We start from the raw sequence: 20,202 nt of genomic DNA, 5'->3' as shown, positions 1-20,202 counted from the left end.
ACTAACCATCATCTCACTAACATAATGAAGAAATAAAGAAATAATTTTGAATTGTTTATTGAAACAAATGATAACAACCTCTATTACAATTATTTTCAGTACCATTCCATGCTATATTGGGCATCTAAAGCTTATATTAATAGTATAATATTAAATGTAGACTACAGTAGGCGGACTATGTAAGGTTTTAAAATCATTTCCATCTTTAGGTGCCTGTCTAATACTGTTACATTAGGATCATTACATATTACCAGTACAAATAAAGTTACAATCCAATATAATATATGAGAATTTTCCCACATGCATATTATTTCTCATAAGTGTTATAAATATTAATTAGGTCAAAAATTTATGGCAGATAATCATTTTAGTCATCCAAACCCTATCATGAGTAAAATCTTTATAAGAATACATGTAGAAACATACTTTTTTTTGGAAAATGTTTTTTCAAAACTAATACATAAATTATGCAAATTGTGTGTGACATTACATTAAAATGTGTTAAATACATTCGAGAAGTTTCTTAAATAAATATGCCAAAAGCCAAATCACTTAAATTTTGTTACAAGGAAATAAATAACCCATAGGGTTTGTCATTATGAACTACCTACAAGTTTTAGAAACAGTTAGTACCTAGTAGATATCCGGCAAGCCCAAATCATCTTCAGGAATGCTGTCATTGGAGAAGTCATCTGTAACAGAATTTTTTTATTTTTTTTTTATTACACTTTATTGACCAATAAAATAAGTGGTACAATAGGCGGACTTAATGCTAAGTAGCATTTTCTACCAGTCAACCTTAAGGATGTGCAGAAAATATAAAGGGAAAATATAAAATAAAAATAAGAATTCACTTATTTATGAGCAAAGTACCTTCCAGATTTCAAAATTCCTCCTTTAAAACATTTTGTTTTGCCTCTTCCCTTTGTACAAAAAATATTAGACTGAATTAACTTTTACACTGACCGAACCACAACAAGGTTTTATCTTTGATGATGGTAGAACCCTTTTTGGTTCAACTACAGCTTTACCACCACTAATCTTTCTAATAACAGCAGTGTTAAAGTTCTGCTGTGTTCTGGTTTGAAGGATGTTGTATGGGAGACATACGTTTTGAGGCATTTCAACTTAGTCCTGAGCGGTAGCAGGCGCATCTGTGGCTGACCTCAGGTAGGAATGTTATCTGGAGTTGAATACATACTATTACTATGAGCAGGAGTAGTTACTTACCATCACATGGTTGCACACTCATTTGCTATTATTATATTATAAAAAATCTTAAGTTACCTGTGAAAAACTCATCTTCATATGAGCAGTTGAAGTCAAGACTATGTCTCCGCACTGCTGGTGATGGGGTTTTAGGAGAGGATGCCTTCAGAATCTGCAGCTCCGGCATCGGTAGGTAATCTAGCAGATCTTTATGAAAGTTGTCTGAAAATAAGAGACTTGGGTAAATAGGCAGATATAGAAGATGTATGGAAAATTAAAGAACATTGGTATAGTTCGTACCGAACTGCTAGTCCTCTCTGAAGTTGTGTTTGCGAGCAGGTGTAGTTAAACAATTTGCTACGGCGACGCGATTCATTTCTATATTCAGAGTGGACTAGCAGTTTTACGAGGACTATACATGTGAAATGAATATGATTATTGAATTAAAATATTGAGTATTCAACAAACAATATAGTAAGACCAGAGAGGTATCATCACACCTTTTTCTAATGTGAAGCAGCACTTATATATTGGTGTAAAAATGTGGTCATCTAACTTACATAAACATATAAGGCTATTTTAGTCCTTGTGAGTAGTAAAGCACTCATTAGCTTCAAGTAGAACCACCATTCATAATGGAGTTTTTTATCGTTGTCCATGGAGAGTAATGATCACACACCATCAGATGGAGTGCAACTAATAAAAAAAATAAAACAACAAACATACCATTCTTAGAAGTGGGCTTCGTGAACTCCAGTTCATCTTTACCATAACCCTTGGCCACATCGTCGCTGTATATAAGAGGTCCGACGTTGACCGCGCGCGGTGTGAACACCTGCCGCGCCGGCGTGCTCTGCAGCGCCTTGCCGGAGTTCGCGAGGAACGACTTCTTAGGCTCTGTGCCTTTCTTTACAGGCTCGTTGGGCTTTAGTGGACCAGATGACACGGTTTTGCCCATGTTTTCTGTAGGAGATTAATGTGTCGGAATTACCATGATCAACATTTTTTTAGTTGGGCAGGACCTTTCTGATAGTAATAGAAAAGTTTATTGAAGGACTGTTTATAGTGACTTAAATGTGTGCTTTTACAATAGATGTAATGAGAAGTTATTAATTTATGTGATAAGTATACTACTTACTTACAACATTCTATATAAATTAAATATAAAATTATATGTATTCAGAAAATAATATTACTTTAATAAGGAATTGAACAATCATTTATATTCACTTACCGATGTTACACAAAGGTTGGCGAGATACATTTCTCACGGCTTGTCTCGTCAAATGATCGCCGAATATATCGAACAGTGATTCTGCCATCTCGGTGCTCTCTTAATTTCAAAATAAACAGTTGTAAGAGTTTTCGAGTGAAAACAGAAGAATTTCGTCCGTTGGGCAAATAGAAATAACCGTTTTTCAAATCTGTTTTGAATCCGTTTGACACTTAACAAATGTTCCGTTTTTTTTAAAACTACATACTTTTGTTTCGATCAAGGAACTATTTAACATAGATCCCTTCAACCAATTTTATACATTATGTTAATCATGTTATCAGATAGCAACAACAGCGATAAGATAATATTTGATTGCTTTTTTTCTCATTCAATTAGTTGCACAAGTTTTATTTACAATGTGTAAAAACTATAAGTTCCTAAACGAAATCATAGTAGTAGATATAGATTATAAATAGATATGTCACCGATTTTATTGTAAATTGTCAATATTGTCAAATTTCAGCTAACATGTCATAAACGTTGATTTGATAAGTTTGTGAGTTTTGCTGAATCTGAATCCATTTATTTACAATTTTTGCATTTGAATTTGTTTGTGCAAATTAAGGAAAATCTAAATAAAAATGTCGGATAAATCCGACAAGGCCGCTACCAACGGGGTGGCAGGGGAACCTCTTCAGAGGCTGGCGTCCATTAAACCACCCAGAGATCTTTCGCTCGGCGGCGTGAAGCCGAACAAAAAAATATTTACTCCCAATTTGAATGTTACGAGGAATAAAAATAAAGGGTATGTTTTATTATTGTTGTTTTGCTTCCACCAAATCTCGAAATATCCTGAAATGATCAACATATTTTTGTTTACGCAAGGTCAGATTTCTTCCATATAATATTCATTCAGTATTTTTAGAATCGACCTGGCCCCATTATATTTTTATCTAATGACAGGAGCTGGAGACTTAAATTGTAAACAAATTCCTTTGTGTATACAAACATATTATTTGGAAATACATTTTTAAAATGTAAAATAATCAGTGCATGATTGCATATTTTTATGAATGTACGTAGTGCAGTGGCGGATTTACCAGCAGGCCGACTAGGCTCCAGCCTAGGGCGGCAAATTTGGGGACCGAGTTTTCTTGCTAATTAGGAAGCTAGTTCGTAAAAAAGAACAGTATCATAAGCCGGCTCAATGAACAAAAAAACAAGGGTAAACAACATGTTCTGAGCCGACGTGGCGAGCAAAAAAAAACAGGATCGCAAACTATCTAATCCAATAAACTACCTAGTCCAATATACCACCTAGTCCGATATGCTACCTAGACCAATAAACATTTGTAGAAGCAGGGAAGGCAAAAACTGTACAGCCTAGACCTTAAATTTTTTTTAATTCGCCACTGACGTAGTGTATTTATTCATTTATTTTATGTATTTGTTACAAAATCCACAGCTTATATATTATGTAGATACATTTCTCATACAACACTGTTACAGTCAATTATGGATTTATAATAAATAACGGTGTGGGTAGCAAATAATAGAATATATTTTTCCTCATCTTGTTCTAGACCAGCACCCAATGTTCGAGATAACAAGCGCGATGACAAAGGGAAGAGAGAACGCAGAAATGACAGGAACAGGAATTTCAAAAATGGACCCAACATTATTAAATCTGGTGGCGTTTTCTCTGAAGGTAATTTTTTTATAATATTGTTGTAGCATAAATCACTATCTCAAAATCAACCCCAATAAAATTTGTCACATGGCTATAAATCATCAATAAATAACGAATAAATCATACCTAATACAGACCACAGATGCAATGCTGCACCTAAGGGCTATGTTGGAAGGTTTTGGTTAAGAATATCTCCCTTATTACTCTCTTCAAATGCACAGTAATAGTCGATGAGTAGTGCTTACTTACTATAAGGTGAAGTATATCCCGGTGTAAGAGTCAGATGAACGTATCTACATTTTGTCAATTTTACAGGAGAGCAAAAACAGTGTGAAAATTCGCCACTTCAAACTTTACCAGATCGTTAATAGAGATAATATACAGTAGTTGAAATAAAAATATATATTAATATATTCTCCTACTATTAGAGTTTTGAAAAATATAAAAAAAAAATGTTTATAAGTGCTGACAAAGACACAATATATATATTTTTATTTATTCCGTATTTTATTTATTAAATATTGAATATAGCATTATGTTACTTTGCCATTTCATAAAGGACTACATTGTGAACCATTTTGTGAAAAAAAAAACGATTTTTGATATTTTGTACATACGTTCATCTGACTCTTACACCGCGATATGATTATTTGTAATTTGATGTCATGAACGTAAGATTACTTAAGGGATTTTATAGTTTGTTTTCAGTACCATAAACAGTTATTTGAATATTATTTTACAGGCCTTGGCAGTGTTGAGAGGCAGTCCAACCGGTCCTCGTACTACAGCAGGGAGGGGGATGGGGGTGGAACCCCCGCCTTGCAGAAACCAACTATCAGAGTTAAGGACGTTGTCAAGGTACCGTTAGAATCTAAGAGAAGGATTTTCTTTATTGCAATAAACCTCTCACTAGGATTCCTTGCATCACTGGCGGGCTAAGCTCGCCACAGGGCTGAGGCGGAAATGCTGAATGAGGTGGGGTGAAAAGGTCGAATGGAGGCCCCAGTCTAAAAGGATGGTATAATAACAAATGTCTTGTAAATATTTTTCGCTGACAAATACATATCAGTGATGGTTTGATTCAGGCGACCTTTTGTTTTCTTTTCAGTGATACATATACATTTTACAGATAGTTTGGTCCTGACGAGTTTGTCTGAAATGTCTCAAAAGTCTATGAACTCGATCCTGTTTCTGAAATATTGATGTGATATTTTTTTCAGATTGACAAAGAATTTGAGGAGCAAAGGATCAAGGCCATAGTCGGTAATCAAAATAACGAGGAGTTGGAGTCAGAGGACTTCAAGCACATACTGGAAGTAGACGCGCCAGTCAAGCTGCCCATGGACGATGGAGGTATTTTTCACCACCACGCCACACCATTTTGGAGGTTTCTTTTTAAAAGAGTGGTGTTGAGAATATGTGTATATAGTGTAGCGCTGCTGTGTTGTGGTGTGAAAGGTATGGTAAGAGAGACATACTTATCTAAGGCATTACAGCCGTCAGGGGTAGCAATGTGTCATAGAATAGCCTCTGGCAGGACTCTCATTGTATCTGAGGTTGATTACAGACGTCACTTCCATTTTATAAAAGTTGTAAGGTAAGTAAGGTGCTTTAGTCCATGGATCTAAATGAGCTAAATGATTTGTCTATCTATACTTATTAAGTCACCAAGAACATTGTATATAATCCCATAATACTGCCATGATTAATGTTGAGCTAGTGATTGAGATGTCGTCATCAAAGCTTCAAAAAAAAAAAAACAAAAATAAACGCTTTCTACACTCACAGCCCCACACTAGGATTCCCTGTGTCGTGGGTGCCATGGACACACACATAGACAGATACACAAACACCCAGACACAGAAACAGAAATCTAAATTCATCATTCAGATATCTGTCTGGCCGGGGATCGAACCCGGGACCCTTTGCGCGTCAGACCGGTATGGTGACCGCTCCGCCACGCGGGTCCAAAGGTTGGGGGTCCAAATCCAAATCTCTGGCCTATGATTTATGTAACTGCCTGTCATTTGATACCTATAAATAGGAGTGGGGGCATTGAGGCATTCTTACTTAGTCCTCAAAGACTAATGGATAATGGACTGGTGGATTCAAGAGGTACTATCCATATACATTATTAGTTTTCATATTTTTAGTTTTAATTTTCTTTTCAACTTATTTGTTTTAATTTTGGTTTTTCATTTAAGGGTTTCCAGGCATTACTTTTAAATGCTAAAATCTTGGGACTTTATGTTTCATCTATGCCAGTGACACTGCATCAGCGATTGTTTCCCCATTTCGAAGCTTTTTTTTAAATAGTTTTTAATCTGAGACACAATATAATGTAGAAGTGAATTTTTTTGTTTATTTAAGTACAGACAGTTTAAATATTTGCAAAGAATCTCATTGATGGTCTAATAATAATAATTCTGTATGTCTTACATGTAATGAAGAAGCCAAAAAGAAACATGTATTTATAAAGTTCAAAAACAATACCGTACATAGTTTCGTTGTTTATTTTTAATTATTTTTTTCATCAATTGTCTTTTTTATATTTTATTTTTGGGTCAGTATTTTTTGATATATAGTCATATAGAATACATATAGACCCGTGATGTAATTATTAGAGTATATTTTATATGCCCAACCAATATCAGTTGTGTGATTGTGTCTCATATTAAATTTAAGGTACATACATCCCAAGTTTAATGTTAATGGTTTGGCCATTAGAAAATGGCTGTAAAGTAACAGAGAACCTGGTAACTGACCGGTATTTCTTATAGGCTGGGCCCATAGCCAAGCGAAGGTACCAGTGAAGATCAAACAAGAAGTCGTGGTGAAGCAGGAACCGGCGGACGATATAGATTGCCCCAGTAAGATATCTGCTACCATGCCTCGCAATGCTGGCCGGCCTTGTAAACACTTTTACATGGCTAATAAGTGTTGCTATACAAAAAATAAAAATAATATAACGCTTCCAGCTGCAGGTTTCGATGTCCCGTGTCCTCGGAATACTGTCAGCCTATTTGCTCTTTTGTTTATTTTTTTATTTGTTTTTTTTTGTTGTTGGTAAGCCTGTAAGCAAGTCTAGTGAAACGGTTTAAGGGATATACAGTGTTGCTATAGCAAAAAAGTATGATTTTAATTACAGATGATGTTTTGTTTTTAGTTTTTGGTTATGCTTTTTTGTCTTTGGTTTGCTAGAAGAAAATACTGAAATTATATTTTTCAGTTCCAGACGCGATAGTAGAGGACGAACCTAAAATAGACGTGAAGGAGGTGTTTGAAGATACAAATGTAGTGAACTTGTTGAGGAGCGAGAAACCCACTCTCATGTTGCTTCAGGTAACAATAATAATATATTTTGTTTCTATGTTTGTGTTGGTATGTGTTTCTATGTGGTGAGTCCCCCGCAACTCGTCACGAGATAACGCTACTGGTATTTCTGAATCACGCTATCGAAGTTTTCTCAACATTTTATATGATTATACGTAAGTTTAAAATAAGACTATTGGAGCAAGGCACCAAGCACTTAGCCTGGTGGGAGGGAGGATCTCCCGAAATATTGAGCTAGAAACTTAATAGCAGGTAGGACCCTATGTGTTGACTATTTCTCTTATATCATCATGCAGTCCATCTGATGGTGGATGCTGCCGCCCACGGACATCTGTAATTAATCCCAGATATCATTAGATTGCTACCTGAGGTTGCCCAAAAATGCACCATTACTCCTGACGACTAAGCTGGAATGCCTCGGATAAGTATGTCCAGAACACAGAAGCACTTAACACTGCTGTTATTACGTAGAAATAGATGTGGCAGTCATGCCGCCGGAGTCGAACCACAAAGGGTTCAAACATGTTGACTATTTCTCTTATAAGAGTTGTTAAACTGAAATCTGAATATTCCTATTTATAGTTGTTGTATATAAGATGTTTTTCGACTTTAGTTGCCGGACACGCTGCCGGGGCGGGGCGGTAGTTCTGAAGACGATGCACCCCGCCGCAAGCCCGCACACAACGACCCCTCCACCTCTAGCGCTACTGACGCCGGAGACAAGAAGATGGTAAGTTTTCACCCCTTTAGCTCTACACAATACACCCTGTATATTTTCATCTGAGGAACATATTGTCCGCAGTGCTTGATTATAATAAAATATATAATATAAGTTATATCACAAAAAAAGTGTAAATAATACAAAAATTAAAGTAAAAACACTTCTAGTTTAATAACGGTTCATGATAATCAGTATTTTTTTAGTGGTTTGATGGTAAGTGGCTACTGCTCAAGGGCATCTGTAATCAACCCCAGATAAAATTAGTTTCCTACCTGAGGTCGGCTACAAATGAGCTGAGGATTAAGGTGAAATGCCTCAGAAAAGTATGTCTTCCTTACCACACCCTTCAAACCAGAACACAGCAACACTTACCACTGTTATTAGGCAGAAATAGTTGTGGCGTTGGTGCCGCCGGAGTCGAACTACAAGGGGTTCTACCATGTTCAAAACATGTTGGTAAAGTTATTTCATGTTTTTGCTACATTTCAGGACAACCGGTGCAGACTGTCAGACTTGGAGGAAGGTCGCATCGGCAAATTGTTGGTGCACCGCTCCGGTAGAGTCACCTTCGCACTGGGTGACACCATGTTTGAGGTGAGAGCTGTGCACTGTTCACATTTCTAAAAATATCTATACAGATGATTTGGTTATATATTTGGCTGCATTTGCTAATGACCTTCAGGTGGATTGCATATTTGTTTACTACTTCTAAAACGTATTTGGGGACAGTCAGCCACTGGGTAGCACAAAAACACTTTACTTGGTGAAGTAGGTATTAGAGTCCCATCCAGATATCCAAGACATGCTATCACCAAACCCTTCCAAATCCCCACAAGCAGAACAAATATTCTTAAACATTCTCCACTTGCCCGTATCTGCTTTGAACACAATCAAATCTGCTCCAAAGTAGCAGATATTGATATAAATCACGACCGGACAACAACACTCAAAAAAAGAATAATTCAACACCTTCAATCAACAAATTAGCATTATTCTCTACCTATCACTAATTTCATTTTTTATTGTACTTTGTTTGCTATTAAATTTATCTTAAGTCTGTAGCAACTAGTAAGCAAAATTTGTAAATGTAACTCACGACTATAATTGGCATACACACGTGTCAAATACATATAGTGTAATACTTATAGAATGACTTGTGTGTACTGCCGTTGTTGTGCAAATAAATATATAAATCACTAATTTGGAATGCCCCACACACTTTACCATAACCACACCAGAATAATGTCCTTATCCATCTCTAAGCTAGCTGTTCTTTTTCTAGATGTGCTCAGGCACAAAAGCAGCGTTCCACCAAGAGGTAGTGTCCATGGCAGTTGACGAGACATCCCGGTCAGCTAACCTAATATCCCTGGGACCTCTGCAACACAAGCTGAACATCACTCCGGAGTGGGAAACCATGTTCTCCACTATGGCTGTATAGCATCAGGAAAAACTAGAAGAAGAATACGACAATAGTGCAACAGACACACACATACAATGTTTAAGTGATAGTGATGTGAACAGTGGAGATAAGCCGTGGTTAGCCTTTAGTAGTGATAATGTAAATGAATGTCCAATAAGTGAAAGCACACCTTCAACTAGTGGTACTTCTTCCAGTATCAGTGGTAGTACACCAGAAACATCAGCTTTGAAGAAAAGCCCTCCGAAACCATTCAAGCCGAAACCTTTGAAAATAAGCTCCTTAAACATAAAATCTTTGATGGAAAACTTGGAGAAGAGAAGAAATTCTGCAGAAAAAATAGAAAAAAGGGAGATTGTATTAAAGAAAAAAAAGAAGCGAAAACCTGATGTGGTTGACATGGGGTCTGCAAAATGTTTTCTAGAAGATTTTCAAATGACTGATAGCGAAGATGGTGACTCAGAGGAGGTGGCCGCACACAGCCCTATTCCAAGTACATCTGGACTAGATATAGAAAAGAGTTCTGTAGAAGACAAAGTGGATAAAACTAAAACGGATGCTCCCGTTTCTGAAATGCAAAAAATGAAAATACAATGTACGGACGATGGCGGTGTGGAGTCATCAGAGATTGAACCTGTCTCTGTGCCCGGAGATGTCACCAGGGTTGCTCCAGAACCTAATAGGAGGAGACTACGTAAGAAATCTAAACTCAGACCATATATCTTAAAACACAAGTATTCAAGACATCAACAACATACTAAGAAATGAATTGTTGTTGTAACAATAAGCAGTAGTCAGTAATATTTTTGACAAAATCTTTTTCAAGGAATGTGATATAGTCCTAACTAATATTATAAATGGAAATTTCTTTTTTTTTGTTTGGTACTTTTTCATACTAACTACATAAACATGATTGTCATGAAATTTTGTACACATGTTGCCATTGGATTCAGAACAGACATAGATAACTTTTATGCTGAAAAAATCATTCCCGAGAGTGATAAAAACCTTTGCCCACGTGTGAAGCCGCAGGTAAACGCTAGTAATTCTGTAATTCAAAACTTGAAAGGTATAATTGACCCAAACTAAAATAATATATAAATGCAAGACTATGTTGGTATATTAGACAAATTTATGTAATAAATACGTAGTTTGATGTTCTCTTTGTCTGCCGGTCTGTAGTCAGATTTTTATTTTCAAAAATCAAAAAATATAAATTAATAGATGTAACTGGTCTATATGATTCCATGTTTGTAAAATAGTGTAAATCTCTAAATTCTAGGATATTGTGTAAATTTTAATAAATCTAGAAGTTTTGGATTTGGTCGATAGTTTCAAGTACGGAAATCGAAGGTTCATTTTCAGACACTAAAAATCAAAGTCACTTAAAATAAGATCTTTTACATTATGTAGTGATTGTAAATACATGTTGTAACTTGTATGTAATGAGGGCATAGCTCTTTAAAACCAGTGTAAACATTAAAGGCATGGCCACGCAGAACGCGAATTCTAGTGCCGCGCTGGGGCGTCTAGAAGCTAGAAGCACAGTATCTATAAATATATTTTCCACTAAAACAAAATGTCAGTCAACCTATCGCCTGCTAAGGAGCGGCTATCTAAACACCAAAATATAATATTTACAATTAAAAAAAAATTAACGCGAACACTCGCCCAGCACCCCTGTAGGTATATAATTCAAGGACCGAGTTACAATACTGTATAGATCCTTATACTGTGCTAGAAGTAAATTCCATAGAGTGTTATTATATACATGTCAATTCTGACGCCTCCGAGTTGTATTACGCCCGTACGCCCGCGCGTAATTTTCCAATATACGCTCGTACGCAAATCTGTAAAAAATACAACGGCCGGCGGCAAGAACGCCTATACGTTAGCCAAATTGGAAGAAGAATGTTTACCAACAATCGTTGATTAGCAACCGATAAGGAACATATAACAAAAACCTTTTTTCGTCCGTGCAATTTATTTACAAATATTATTGTAAAATTTAAATTGTTTTCTATCAATATTGCTTATTCTATTCGGCACATTATGTGTGCTTTGAATTCAGTATTGTGAATAATTCATACTTCTTGTACTTATAATGAATTGTGAAATTCTGTTTTGATGATATAAATGAATATCTCAACGAATTCATTACAACGAACTGTGAATTGGTAGATACTCATATCCAACCAACAAACCACTCTGCTGCGTTGTGGATTGGTGGAAAATGTAATTAATTAATTGAAATTGTATTTAAAACACCAAATCAAAATGAGACCATATGTTCTTACAATCTGGCATTCCTATGACATGGCCTATTTCTAGGGTTATCCTTATCACTAATTAACTTATATGGATATTTTATTTTTCTTTGTCTTAACGCAATAATATTAAAGTTGTGAAAGTGCAAAGCTAGTGCGGCGCTAAAATACGCGTTCTGTTTGGTCAGGCCTTAAGCTAATAATTTTGTAATGTATATTATCACATTTTTTATTGAGTGTAAGATATATTTTATTTAATACAGAAGATTTGTTTGTTTTATTTCATGATGTAAAACCTTGATTCAACTGAACTGATATTTGCATTTTGCATATATTATTTATTTTGTAATATTGAAGTAACAACAAGCATGCAGTCCACTTAATGATAAAGAGCTACTGCTGCAAATGGATATCTGTAATGAACCCCAGATAAGGTTAGATTTGTAATAGAGTTTGTTTGGCCATATAGGCCCCCTAGGATTAAGTTGGAACATCTCAAATAAGTATGACTTGTTTACCACACATTTCTAAGTGGGGCACAAGACTGGTTAACACTACTGTTATGAGGCACAAATAGGGCCCAAATAGAGGTATAGCACCGTTAATTTTGACATGAGAAATGTAGACGCATCGTTATTTAACAATATATTTATGAATACTACTTATATACATTTAGTTATAAATTATTTATGCTGTAGCAGCCTCTGCTGTCTTTTGTTGTTTTTCTTCCTGTAACTTGATGGGAGTGTCTCGGCCGGGGTACATGTTGCCTTTCAGGTCGATGGCAAAGTTGTGGTCTACAGGGTTTGCAAGTGCCTTGTCTATTGCCTCATCCAGGTTTTCAGGTGTGATGAATGATGCGCTGAGTTCCTGAAATTGATATATTTTTTTGTAATATACAAGTAGGTGAACATACTGTTTTATGCTATAGATGAGCTTTGACATTAAGTTAATTTATTAAAACAGGTATAGGATTATGAAACACTATCAATAAATCAATCACAATTAAGTTAACATGTAAGTATTCTAGAAATTTCTGTTGGCAGACTGATGTGGTGTGTCCCACAGAATAAACGAAATTTAACGACAAAATCTTACCGTCTGTGTCTTAATCGCAATCGAGGCTTTCTCAATTCGTTCTTTGATCTCCTTGTCCTTGGCTTCCATGCGGGTGAGCGCGTACTCCTCCATGGCGGCCAGCTCCTGCTTGCGGCGCTCCTCGCGCTCCGCCGCCACTTGCGCGTTCCACTGCTCGTTCAGCTCCACACACCTCGCCCATTCCTCCGCTTCCAACTTCAGAGACAACTCCGAAGTATCACTCTCAAGCGAAGATTTCTCTCGTATCATCTCATCGTTGAAGAACCGACGGATTGCACGCATCTGTGTGTTGTAATTATTATTTATCCGAGACAACTCCAGCCTCTCCTCCTCGCTGACCACGGGACGTTTTGGAATACGGTATATTTTGCTCTTCGCCACCGGCAGCCATCTTGGCTTCCGATGCGCCTCCGCGCTCTGTGTGATCATAGGCCATGCGCGTTTCAACAAACCATTGTTGGATATCATTATGTTTCTAAAAATCAAGCAAATTTCAACACAACAAAAACATAACCTTAGCTTAGCGATTTAAATTCATTGACATCTGATTCTGACAGACGATTTTTAACAGGATACAGCTGCATAAGTATGAAGTACAGATTATAAAGGATTAATTCTAGTGTAATTTATTTTATATGAGAAATATTATTATTTCTGTGAGAAAAAATATTTATTTTATTTTTTTTATTTTGTCAAGATCAAAATAAATTAATAAAAATAAATTTGTTGATGACACTTTGTCATTTCATTTTGACAATTGTCAAATACGATGTTTTGATTATTTTGATAATTCAGCTCCGTTTGATATGTCCGTTTAGTAAGGATACAGTGTAAAATGATAAAATTATCGGCTTTGAACGATGAATCAGATGAAGAAAGTGGTTCCGAGGAGAGAGTTTCAAGGGAAGCACCCGAGGAGATCGCTTTCCAGCAATATGCGAAGGCGCTCGATCTTCAGAGAAAAGGGAACCTCGCAGACGCTACGACTCTGCTCAAGGACTTACTGGACACTGAATTGCTGTATGACGTTAAAACTTCGGTGCCGGGCGAGAAGGTACCCAGCCCGTTGCTTAATTTGAAGTATTTGTGTTACAAAAATTTAGCCGGCATGTTGAGTTCGGCCGGCGAGCTGGAGCCTGCCATAGACGCGTACCGCTCCGCGTCCGAGCTGGACGGCACCGACGTGACCCTGTGGCATCGCTTGGGGCTCCTATACATGCGCGCTAACCGTTACGAGATGGCTCTGAGTGCGTTCCAGTGCGGAGTAGACTGCAACCCGCGCCATTGGCCGTGTATTGATAAAGTCGTCACGCTTTTATTAGGGTTGGACTTACGTAAAGAATGCATCGCCATGATTTTTGACGCTCTGCAACTAGACCCCGGCTATATGAGGGCTATAGTGTATAGACAACATATCTACACAAAGTACAAGTTTGAGAGAGATTACTTAGAATATATAAACCCAAGATATGTATGGAACGAAGCAGAAGACGATCCAGTTGATGAGGAAATAGCAGAGAAGCTTCTCAAGGAAGCTGAGAGGATCCATGATATATTTATTGAGCAACAAAGAGCCGAACGGTTCAAATACATCATACCACATTTAAAATTGCAAAAACCAATAACACAATTGACTTGGAAGGCAGTCGGGACAGCATTAGTTGACATGCATCACTACATGACCGAAAATTGTTACAGTCATGCATGTCCGTTAATAATGGCGGTTAGTATTGAGAAGAAGGAAGAAAAAATGGAGATATGTGAGGAGGAAGGAAAACCTGACATGGTTGAGAGCAAATCTGAGGAAAATATTACTGATGTTGAAAAAATTACTGACATATGTTCGGAGAATGAGAATAATGATGTTTCTGATAGGGACAAGCCGACAACCGACACAGAGAAGGTTGAAAGCGACCTAGAGTCTACACAGGAACAAAAGTCTCAAAAGAAAAATACTGTAAGACGTCGAGGCAGCGATCTCAGACACTTGCAGCAGTGGGAATGGTGTAACAATCGGCGTTCGGGACGGAAGAAACGTAAAGATGACACTATATATGACACTTTGAGAAGAATGGTCCCTAGTGGTTTGGTACCAGAAATTATAAAGAAAACAAATAATGAAGATAAAGGAAATTGCCACATTACCGCATATCTGGGTAACTTGTTTGAAGAAAAAAATAAAGAAGAGATGCCAAAAGTTGAGTATTTTGGGTCCGAAGATGAACAAAAGGATGTACAATTATTCATCAATAAGTTCTCAGAAAAGAACTATGATATAATAGATATCCTGAAGGTTTATTTGGCTATTCTTGCCGGGAAATGGAGAATAAAATGGTCAAATGATCTTATAAAAGTATTTATCGAAGCTAATAAATGTTATAACAATCATATTGATATTCCAGCTTGCACGGACGACAATAAGGCAGAAATTTTGCATTATGTAGCAGTTAATTTGTTGACAGAAGAGTTTATTTTGAATGAAAAATTGAATCTCAGTACAGATGAAAATAAAACACATGGTCTTAGTGTGATAGAATCTATTGGCATTATATTATCATTAAAACCACTCATGTTTGGTGCTGTTGACCACTTGGAATACACGTTACGTCAAATCTGGGTTAAGATACACGTGCATTTGCTAAGTAAATGTAATGCACTTGAATTGGACAGCCGTTTCGAGCTTTTATATGTATTTAATGATTTACAACATCGGCGGGATTATTATAACTTAAACGTCATTAACTTTACATATAAGCCTGATATAAATATCGATGAAATTTTGGAATCTATAAATTTTATAGAGAGAAATATGAAGTTAGAAAGAGTTGAAGATCTGTATAGTAAAGGGAGTTACGAGGAGGTTATAGCCATTGTAACGGACACTTTTGAGCACTTTAAAACATTAGCAAAGGGGCAGGAGGACGAGGTTTCATTAGACTTTGCTGTGTACTTAACAATTATTCTGGATACGTATTGGGCTCTCGATAAAGCTGAGGATTGCTTCAAGTGGTCGTTTATATGTTTACATGAAGCTTTAAAGCACTATTTTCGCAATACTTCCGGGTCTGCAGAATATGAAAAGTGGACTTTGACGGTTGTCAAAATATTATGTAGCATCGAACATATACTTGTCAGCGAAGGATTGTCGTGTTTGGATTGGATAATGCCAAAGGAACTTAGCCAAGGACTGGAGGACCTCATCAGGATTATTGGTCACCAAATTGAGACAACTGCAACAGAAATGCCCTTTGATACTGTTATTCCTTGGATATTAATGCATTATATTTTACAAAGGGAGGAGGACCAAGGAAGAGGCCGATCTGCTACTGACCCAGAAATATCTGATGAAATCCCTTATCCATTAATGGTATTGTTTATTGGTCATGAGCAATTGGGTCTTAAATACTGGTGCAGTAAATCTGACAGCAAACTTCTTTATTTCATTCTCGACACGGTTGTACCACGGTTACGGTCGCCCTCTTTGTCCAAATCTATAGAAACCATATCTCAGTTCCTAGAACAATGTGTCTATTGTTTGTATCGGCATCCTTCCCGTATACAGAAGTTTAAATATTTGAATGACCATAAAAGCACTGAAAAATCCTTAGATTGGCATAGAGCACAACAATTGTATGAAATTTTTCGACCACTAGAGCTGCCTGCGTTGGAAGGAAAAGTGTCTAAAATCACTGCTGAGACGGAAGCTTTGTTCATTCAAATATTAGCTTTGCTACCCCCAGAATATGATCCGGCTAAGTATGTTGTCGAAATGGAAAGATATATGAATGGTACTGACGAAAAATTACCTGTATTTCCGACACTTTTACCATATAAAATGAAAGATATTTATTTTCTGTTAGGCGATTATAACTTCAAGAAAGAAGAGTCGGATATTGGCATTAAATATAGTACTCTAGATGTCATTATAAATAATAATCGTTACGAGTCTTGGGCCCAGATATCATTAGCCATGGCCGTGAAACTCGTGAGGTTATTGAATTCCTGTAAGAATCTTAAAAATGACAAAGAATTTTTGGACCCCGCAAAAACGGCAATCAGATGTTTCAAGCGCTCCTTACAATTGAATCCTTCTCGTAAGGATTTGTGGACTGAATACGGAAGTTTCGTTTATGCTGTGCATTCGTTTTCCTCAAGATTACTGAAACAGGCCAGTGAATCACTTAGCATGGAAGACTTTGAGTCCCTTGAGAAACAAAAGGAAGATATGTTGGATACTACACAGAAATGTTTTAGCACTATTTTGAGTGAAATGAATAAGACCAATGACAATGAAATGACAAATGAAGAGATATGGCAAGTTTACTATATGTTGGGCAAGGTAGCAGAAAAACGAAGCAAACCGCCATCAGTGTATTTAGATTACTATATGCGAGGAATAAAATTTTTACAAGAAGTCCAAGCAACCTATCCTACAAAAATCAATTACAGTACACCAACTCATCTTTGTATAGAAGTCTTAGAGTTGCATTATAGGATTCATGCTTCCATTCTTAAATATATCGAGCAACATGAGAATAAACCTATACCAGCGTCAGTTGGCAAAGTGTTCTCCGCTTGCATTGAAGAGTGGTTGCAAGGGCCATATACAAGAAGAAAGAGGCAAGAAGGCAATAAGGCAGAAGGGGACTTCAGATCTGATGAACCAGTGCAGGCTGCGAATATTCTTAAAAGATCTATTAGCGACGCCGGCGAGGAGGACACTCATGAAGTGAAAAGACTTAAGTCAGAGTCTGCGGCCGCTAAAGTTAGACGATCGGTTTCTTATGACACTGAGCGAACTGTTGTGAAAGAAATGCCAGTTGAAAACGTACCTCAAAATGTTGAACAAGACGCAGTCGTTGATAAAGTTGTCGAAATTAATGATACTCAAAAAACTGTTGTATTGGACGAAAGCACAAACGATCAAAATGTAAGTGAAAAGTGTAAAAAAAAAGAAGAAGAAACCGAGAAAAGCCAAAGTATTGTGCCAGGGAAGAAGGAAGAAAGCTCCAGCTCTACGTCTTCCACTTCATCATCAGACTCTAGTTCCAGTGATTCTACGTCGGATAGTAGTAGCGATTCCGCTAGAGAAAGCGACACCTCGAGCAAATCTTCTAATGAATCGAAACCGCTTACCGATGATGAGATCATGAAGATCGTTTCCGCCTGTCTCGACGCGCTGGAGGACTGTGCGAGTCGTTTTCCACAACACTACAAGGCAATATACCGTCTCGCTCATTATCATTTTTACTATAAAAAAGGCAAAGATATTGAAAGATGCAGAGATCTCATGTTGTTGACATTTACATCGAGATTTGGACAAAAATTAGCCGGTCTGTTCAGCGAACGTAAGAACACGAACTTTTTTAATAACATCTGGAAAATACCTTCGAGTGAAGTAGACAGAGGAGGCAGCTTCGCTTTTCACATGAATCGATCCGTCTTGCTCACAATGGAGATACTGAAAGAAATTGATGACCACACAACCCTACAAGAGTTGAGTTTTTACTTACAAAAGGTGCCGGATTTAGGCAAGCAGTACCTACGGGATTCTGACAGGGAAGAATTAGCACAACAGGCGTTCTCTTTATGTGTGCAATCTCTGAAGGGTCAGTTAATAAAGTTCAGCCAGCAAGCCGATATAAAAACTAACGACGTCGAGCGGCAAGCACTGAAAAGTTTAATGTTGGATATTTATAGGTTCTACCAAAAAACTCAGAAGCAACCGAATTCAAAACAGTTTACAAATCTACTCATCGATGCATACAAGCTGCTCAATAATGGACCTCTTGAAAACAAGAACTTGGTGGATCTCAGCATGAAGTATTGTCAGGCATTAAAACAGGGAAACGCGGCCAAGTTACAGAAGCAGCAGGCTGCTAAAGCTGCAGAGATCATCAAAGTGGCTGCAATTCCAACCCAGAAACCTGATCCCAAACCACCAGTGTCACCGTTACCATCCGTAAGTCAAGCAGCCGGGCTGCCGAAGATATCAGCGCAAGATATGGCTGCGGCGTTACAAAACTACATGCCGTTGCTGAATGATCCGTTATTGACACAACAAGCCGCCGCAGCGTTATCTCTATCTTACCTGAGCAACATAAGCGCCACCATGGCCTTACAAAACACATTGCAGTCGTCACTGCAATATTCATTACAGAATTCCTTCCAAGCCGAATTTTACCGACAGTGTGTAGGACAGTCATTTTCGCCGTTCAATCTACCACCACCTAAGAAACAAAAGCGTGGGCCGAAAGCGAGTTCGGCGAGCAGATCCGTTCCTGTCCCTTCTCAGCCCAAGATTCCGAAGCCGATTTCCACCCAAACCACGTCAGTCGTTAAAGCGATTCCGACCTCCGTCATCACCAGTCAGAAGTCAGCGCCGTCCTTGACGCCCAGCATGGGCACAGTATTGCCAACGTTGCCCGCATCGATGACCGCGAATCTGCCCTCGTTCGGTGGGCTTTCCTCGCACAGCTCACTACCCGCTCAGGCTCACATGTCATCAGCATCTACTGTAAGCACTACGATGCATCAGAAACCGCCGTTGCCGCACCAACAGGTCAGTCCCGGTAAAACGTTGCAGGAAAAGTTGGCAGAGCGACAGAAAAACTTACCATCCGTGCCCAAGGCGCCTCACGACACGGTGTCGCGAGAGATAAGTCAATCGATCAGTAGGTTACCGTCTTCCTTGACGATAACGAAGACCACCGTGCCGAAGCAGCCGCTAGTCGTGGGCAAGAAGCCCGAAGCAAAGAAATCGCTTCCATTCTCTGAGCCAGAACACAGGCCTAAACCTATCGCGTCGGATGAAATTATAATTCTCGACGACGATTAATCTTAAAGTGTAAATGATCTTTTATATTACCTATAAATTAGACTGGCCAATGTAATTCATACAAGTATTTTGATTTGGACCGATATATGAATCTATAAACTATATATTTATAAAATATACCTTTAAGTTATAAGAAATAAATGAGAGAGTTTGTAATAATGACATGTTTTATTTACAAATGAATCCTATACATAATTACAAAATTAATGTAACTTACATAATGATGCGTGTTTCTTAATAAATTAACATAAATTGGTTACATATTAATTTAACATATTCTTTAAGGTATAGTATGGACATTTAAATATAAATAAATTGCAGTCTGTGATGAAACTATTGTTAGAAAAAAAATATGATTTATTATAATCATTTGTTCATAAGAATCCATAGATAAGTAAAGATTACTCACT

The 20,202-nt window shown here is 37.4% G+C and overlaps 4 protein-coding genes across 6 annotated transcripts; 2 read left to right on the top strand and 2 right to left on the bottom strand.

The window, feature by feature from the left end:
- Nucleotides 1-41: 41 nt before the first annotated feature.
- LOC140745277 (uncharacterized) lies at nucleotides 42-2,667 on the bottom strand. The gene is made up of 4 exons (XM_073077044.1): nucleotides 2,444-2,667; nucleotides 1,936-2,172; nucleotides 1,288-1,431; nucleotides 42-692 (listed from the first exon to the last, which is right to left on the bottom strand). The coding sequence occupies exons 1-4, from the start codon at nucleotides 2,529-2,531 to the stop codon at nucleotides 634-636; spliced, it is 528 nt and encodes a 175-aa protein (XP_072933145.1). The 5' UTR covers nucleotides 2,532-2,667; the 3' UTR covers nucleotides 42-633.
- A 254-nt stretch (nucleotides 2,668-2,921) lies between these two features.
- On the top strand, nucleotides 2,922-9,946 carry RpIIIC53 (RNA polymerase III subunit C53). 3 transcript variants are annotated; one of them, XM_073077042.1, is made up of 9 exons: nucleotides 2,922-3,230; nucleotides 4,009-4,133; nucleotides 4,858-4,973; nucleotides 5,336-5,468; nucleotides 6,896-6,985; nucleotides 7,351-7,457; nucleotides 8,062-8,178; nucleotides 8,659-8,763; nucleotides 9,452-9,946. In XM_073077042.1, the coding sequence occupies exons 1-9, from the start codon at nucleotides 3,067-3,069 to the stop codon at nucleotides 9,608-9,610; spliced, it is 1,116 nt and encodes a 371-aa protein (XP_072933143.1). In that variant the 5' UTR covers nucleotides 2,922-3,066; the 3' UTR covers nucleotides 9,611-9,946. The 3 variants fall into 3 exon arrangements, with proteins under 3 accessions (XP_072933143.1, XP_072933144.1, XP_072933142.1); XM_073077041.1 differs by having other exon boundaries at nucleotides 2,924-3,230; nucleotides 7,345-7,457; XM_073077043.1 differs by lacking the exon at nucleotides 6,896-6,985 and having other exon boundaries at nucleotides 2,923-3,230; nucleotides 7,345-7,457.
- Nucleotides 9,947-12,489: 2,543 nt separating this feature from the next.
- Nucleotides 12,490-13,523, bottom strand: mRpS26 (mitochondrial ribosomal protein S26). Its single transcript, XM_073077040.1, has 2 exons — nucleotides 12,955-13,523; nucleotides 12,490-12,726 (listed from the first exon to the last, which is right to left on the bottom strand). The coding sequence occupies exons 1-2, from the start codon at nucleotides 13,420-13,422 to the stop codon at nucleotides 12,544-12,546; spliced, it is 651 nt and encodes a 216-aa protein (XP_072933141.1). The 5' UTR covers nucleotides 13,423-13,523; the 3' UTR covers nucleotides 12,490-12,543.
- A 191-nt stretch (nucleotides 13,524-13,714) lies between these two features.
- Nucleotides 13,715-19,951, top strand: LOC140745274 (calcineurin-binding protein cabin-1-like). Its single transcript, XM_073077039.1, has one exon. It carries the CDS (start codon nucleotides 13,790-13,792, stop codon nucleotides 19,790-19,792), a length of 6,003 nt encoding a protein of 2,000 aa, XP_072933140.1. The 5' UTR covers nucleotides 13,715-13,789; the 3' UTR covers nucleotides 19,793-19,951.
- The last annotated feature ends 251 nt before the right edge of the window (nucleotides 19,952-20,202 follow it).

This window comes from Epargyreus clarus, unplaced genomic scaffold, assembly GCF_041222505.1.
Source record: "Epargyreus clarus isolate Ecla_fem2 unplaced genomic scaffold, WU_Ecla_fem_2.2 ptg000010l, whole genome shotgun sequence".
Lineage (NCBI taxonomy): Eukaryota > Metazoa > Arthropoda > Insecta > Lepidoptera > Hesperiidae > Epargyreus > Epargyreus clarus.
Note: the sequence above shows the minus strand (reverse complement) of the source record. Positions and strands in the feature narration are given on the sequence as shown.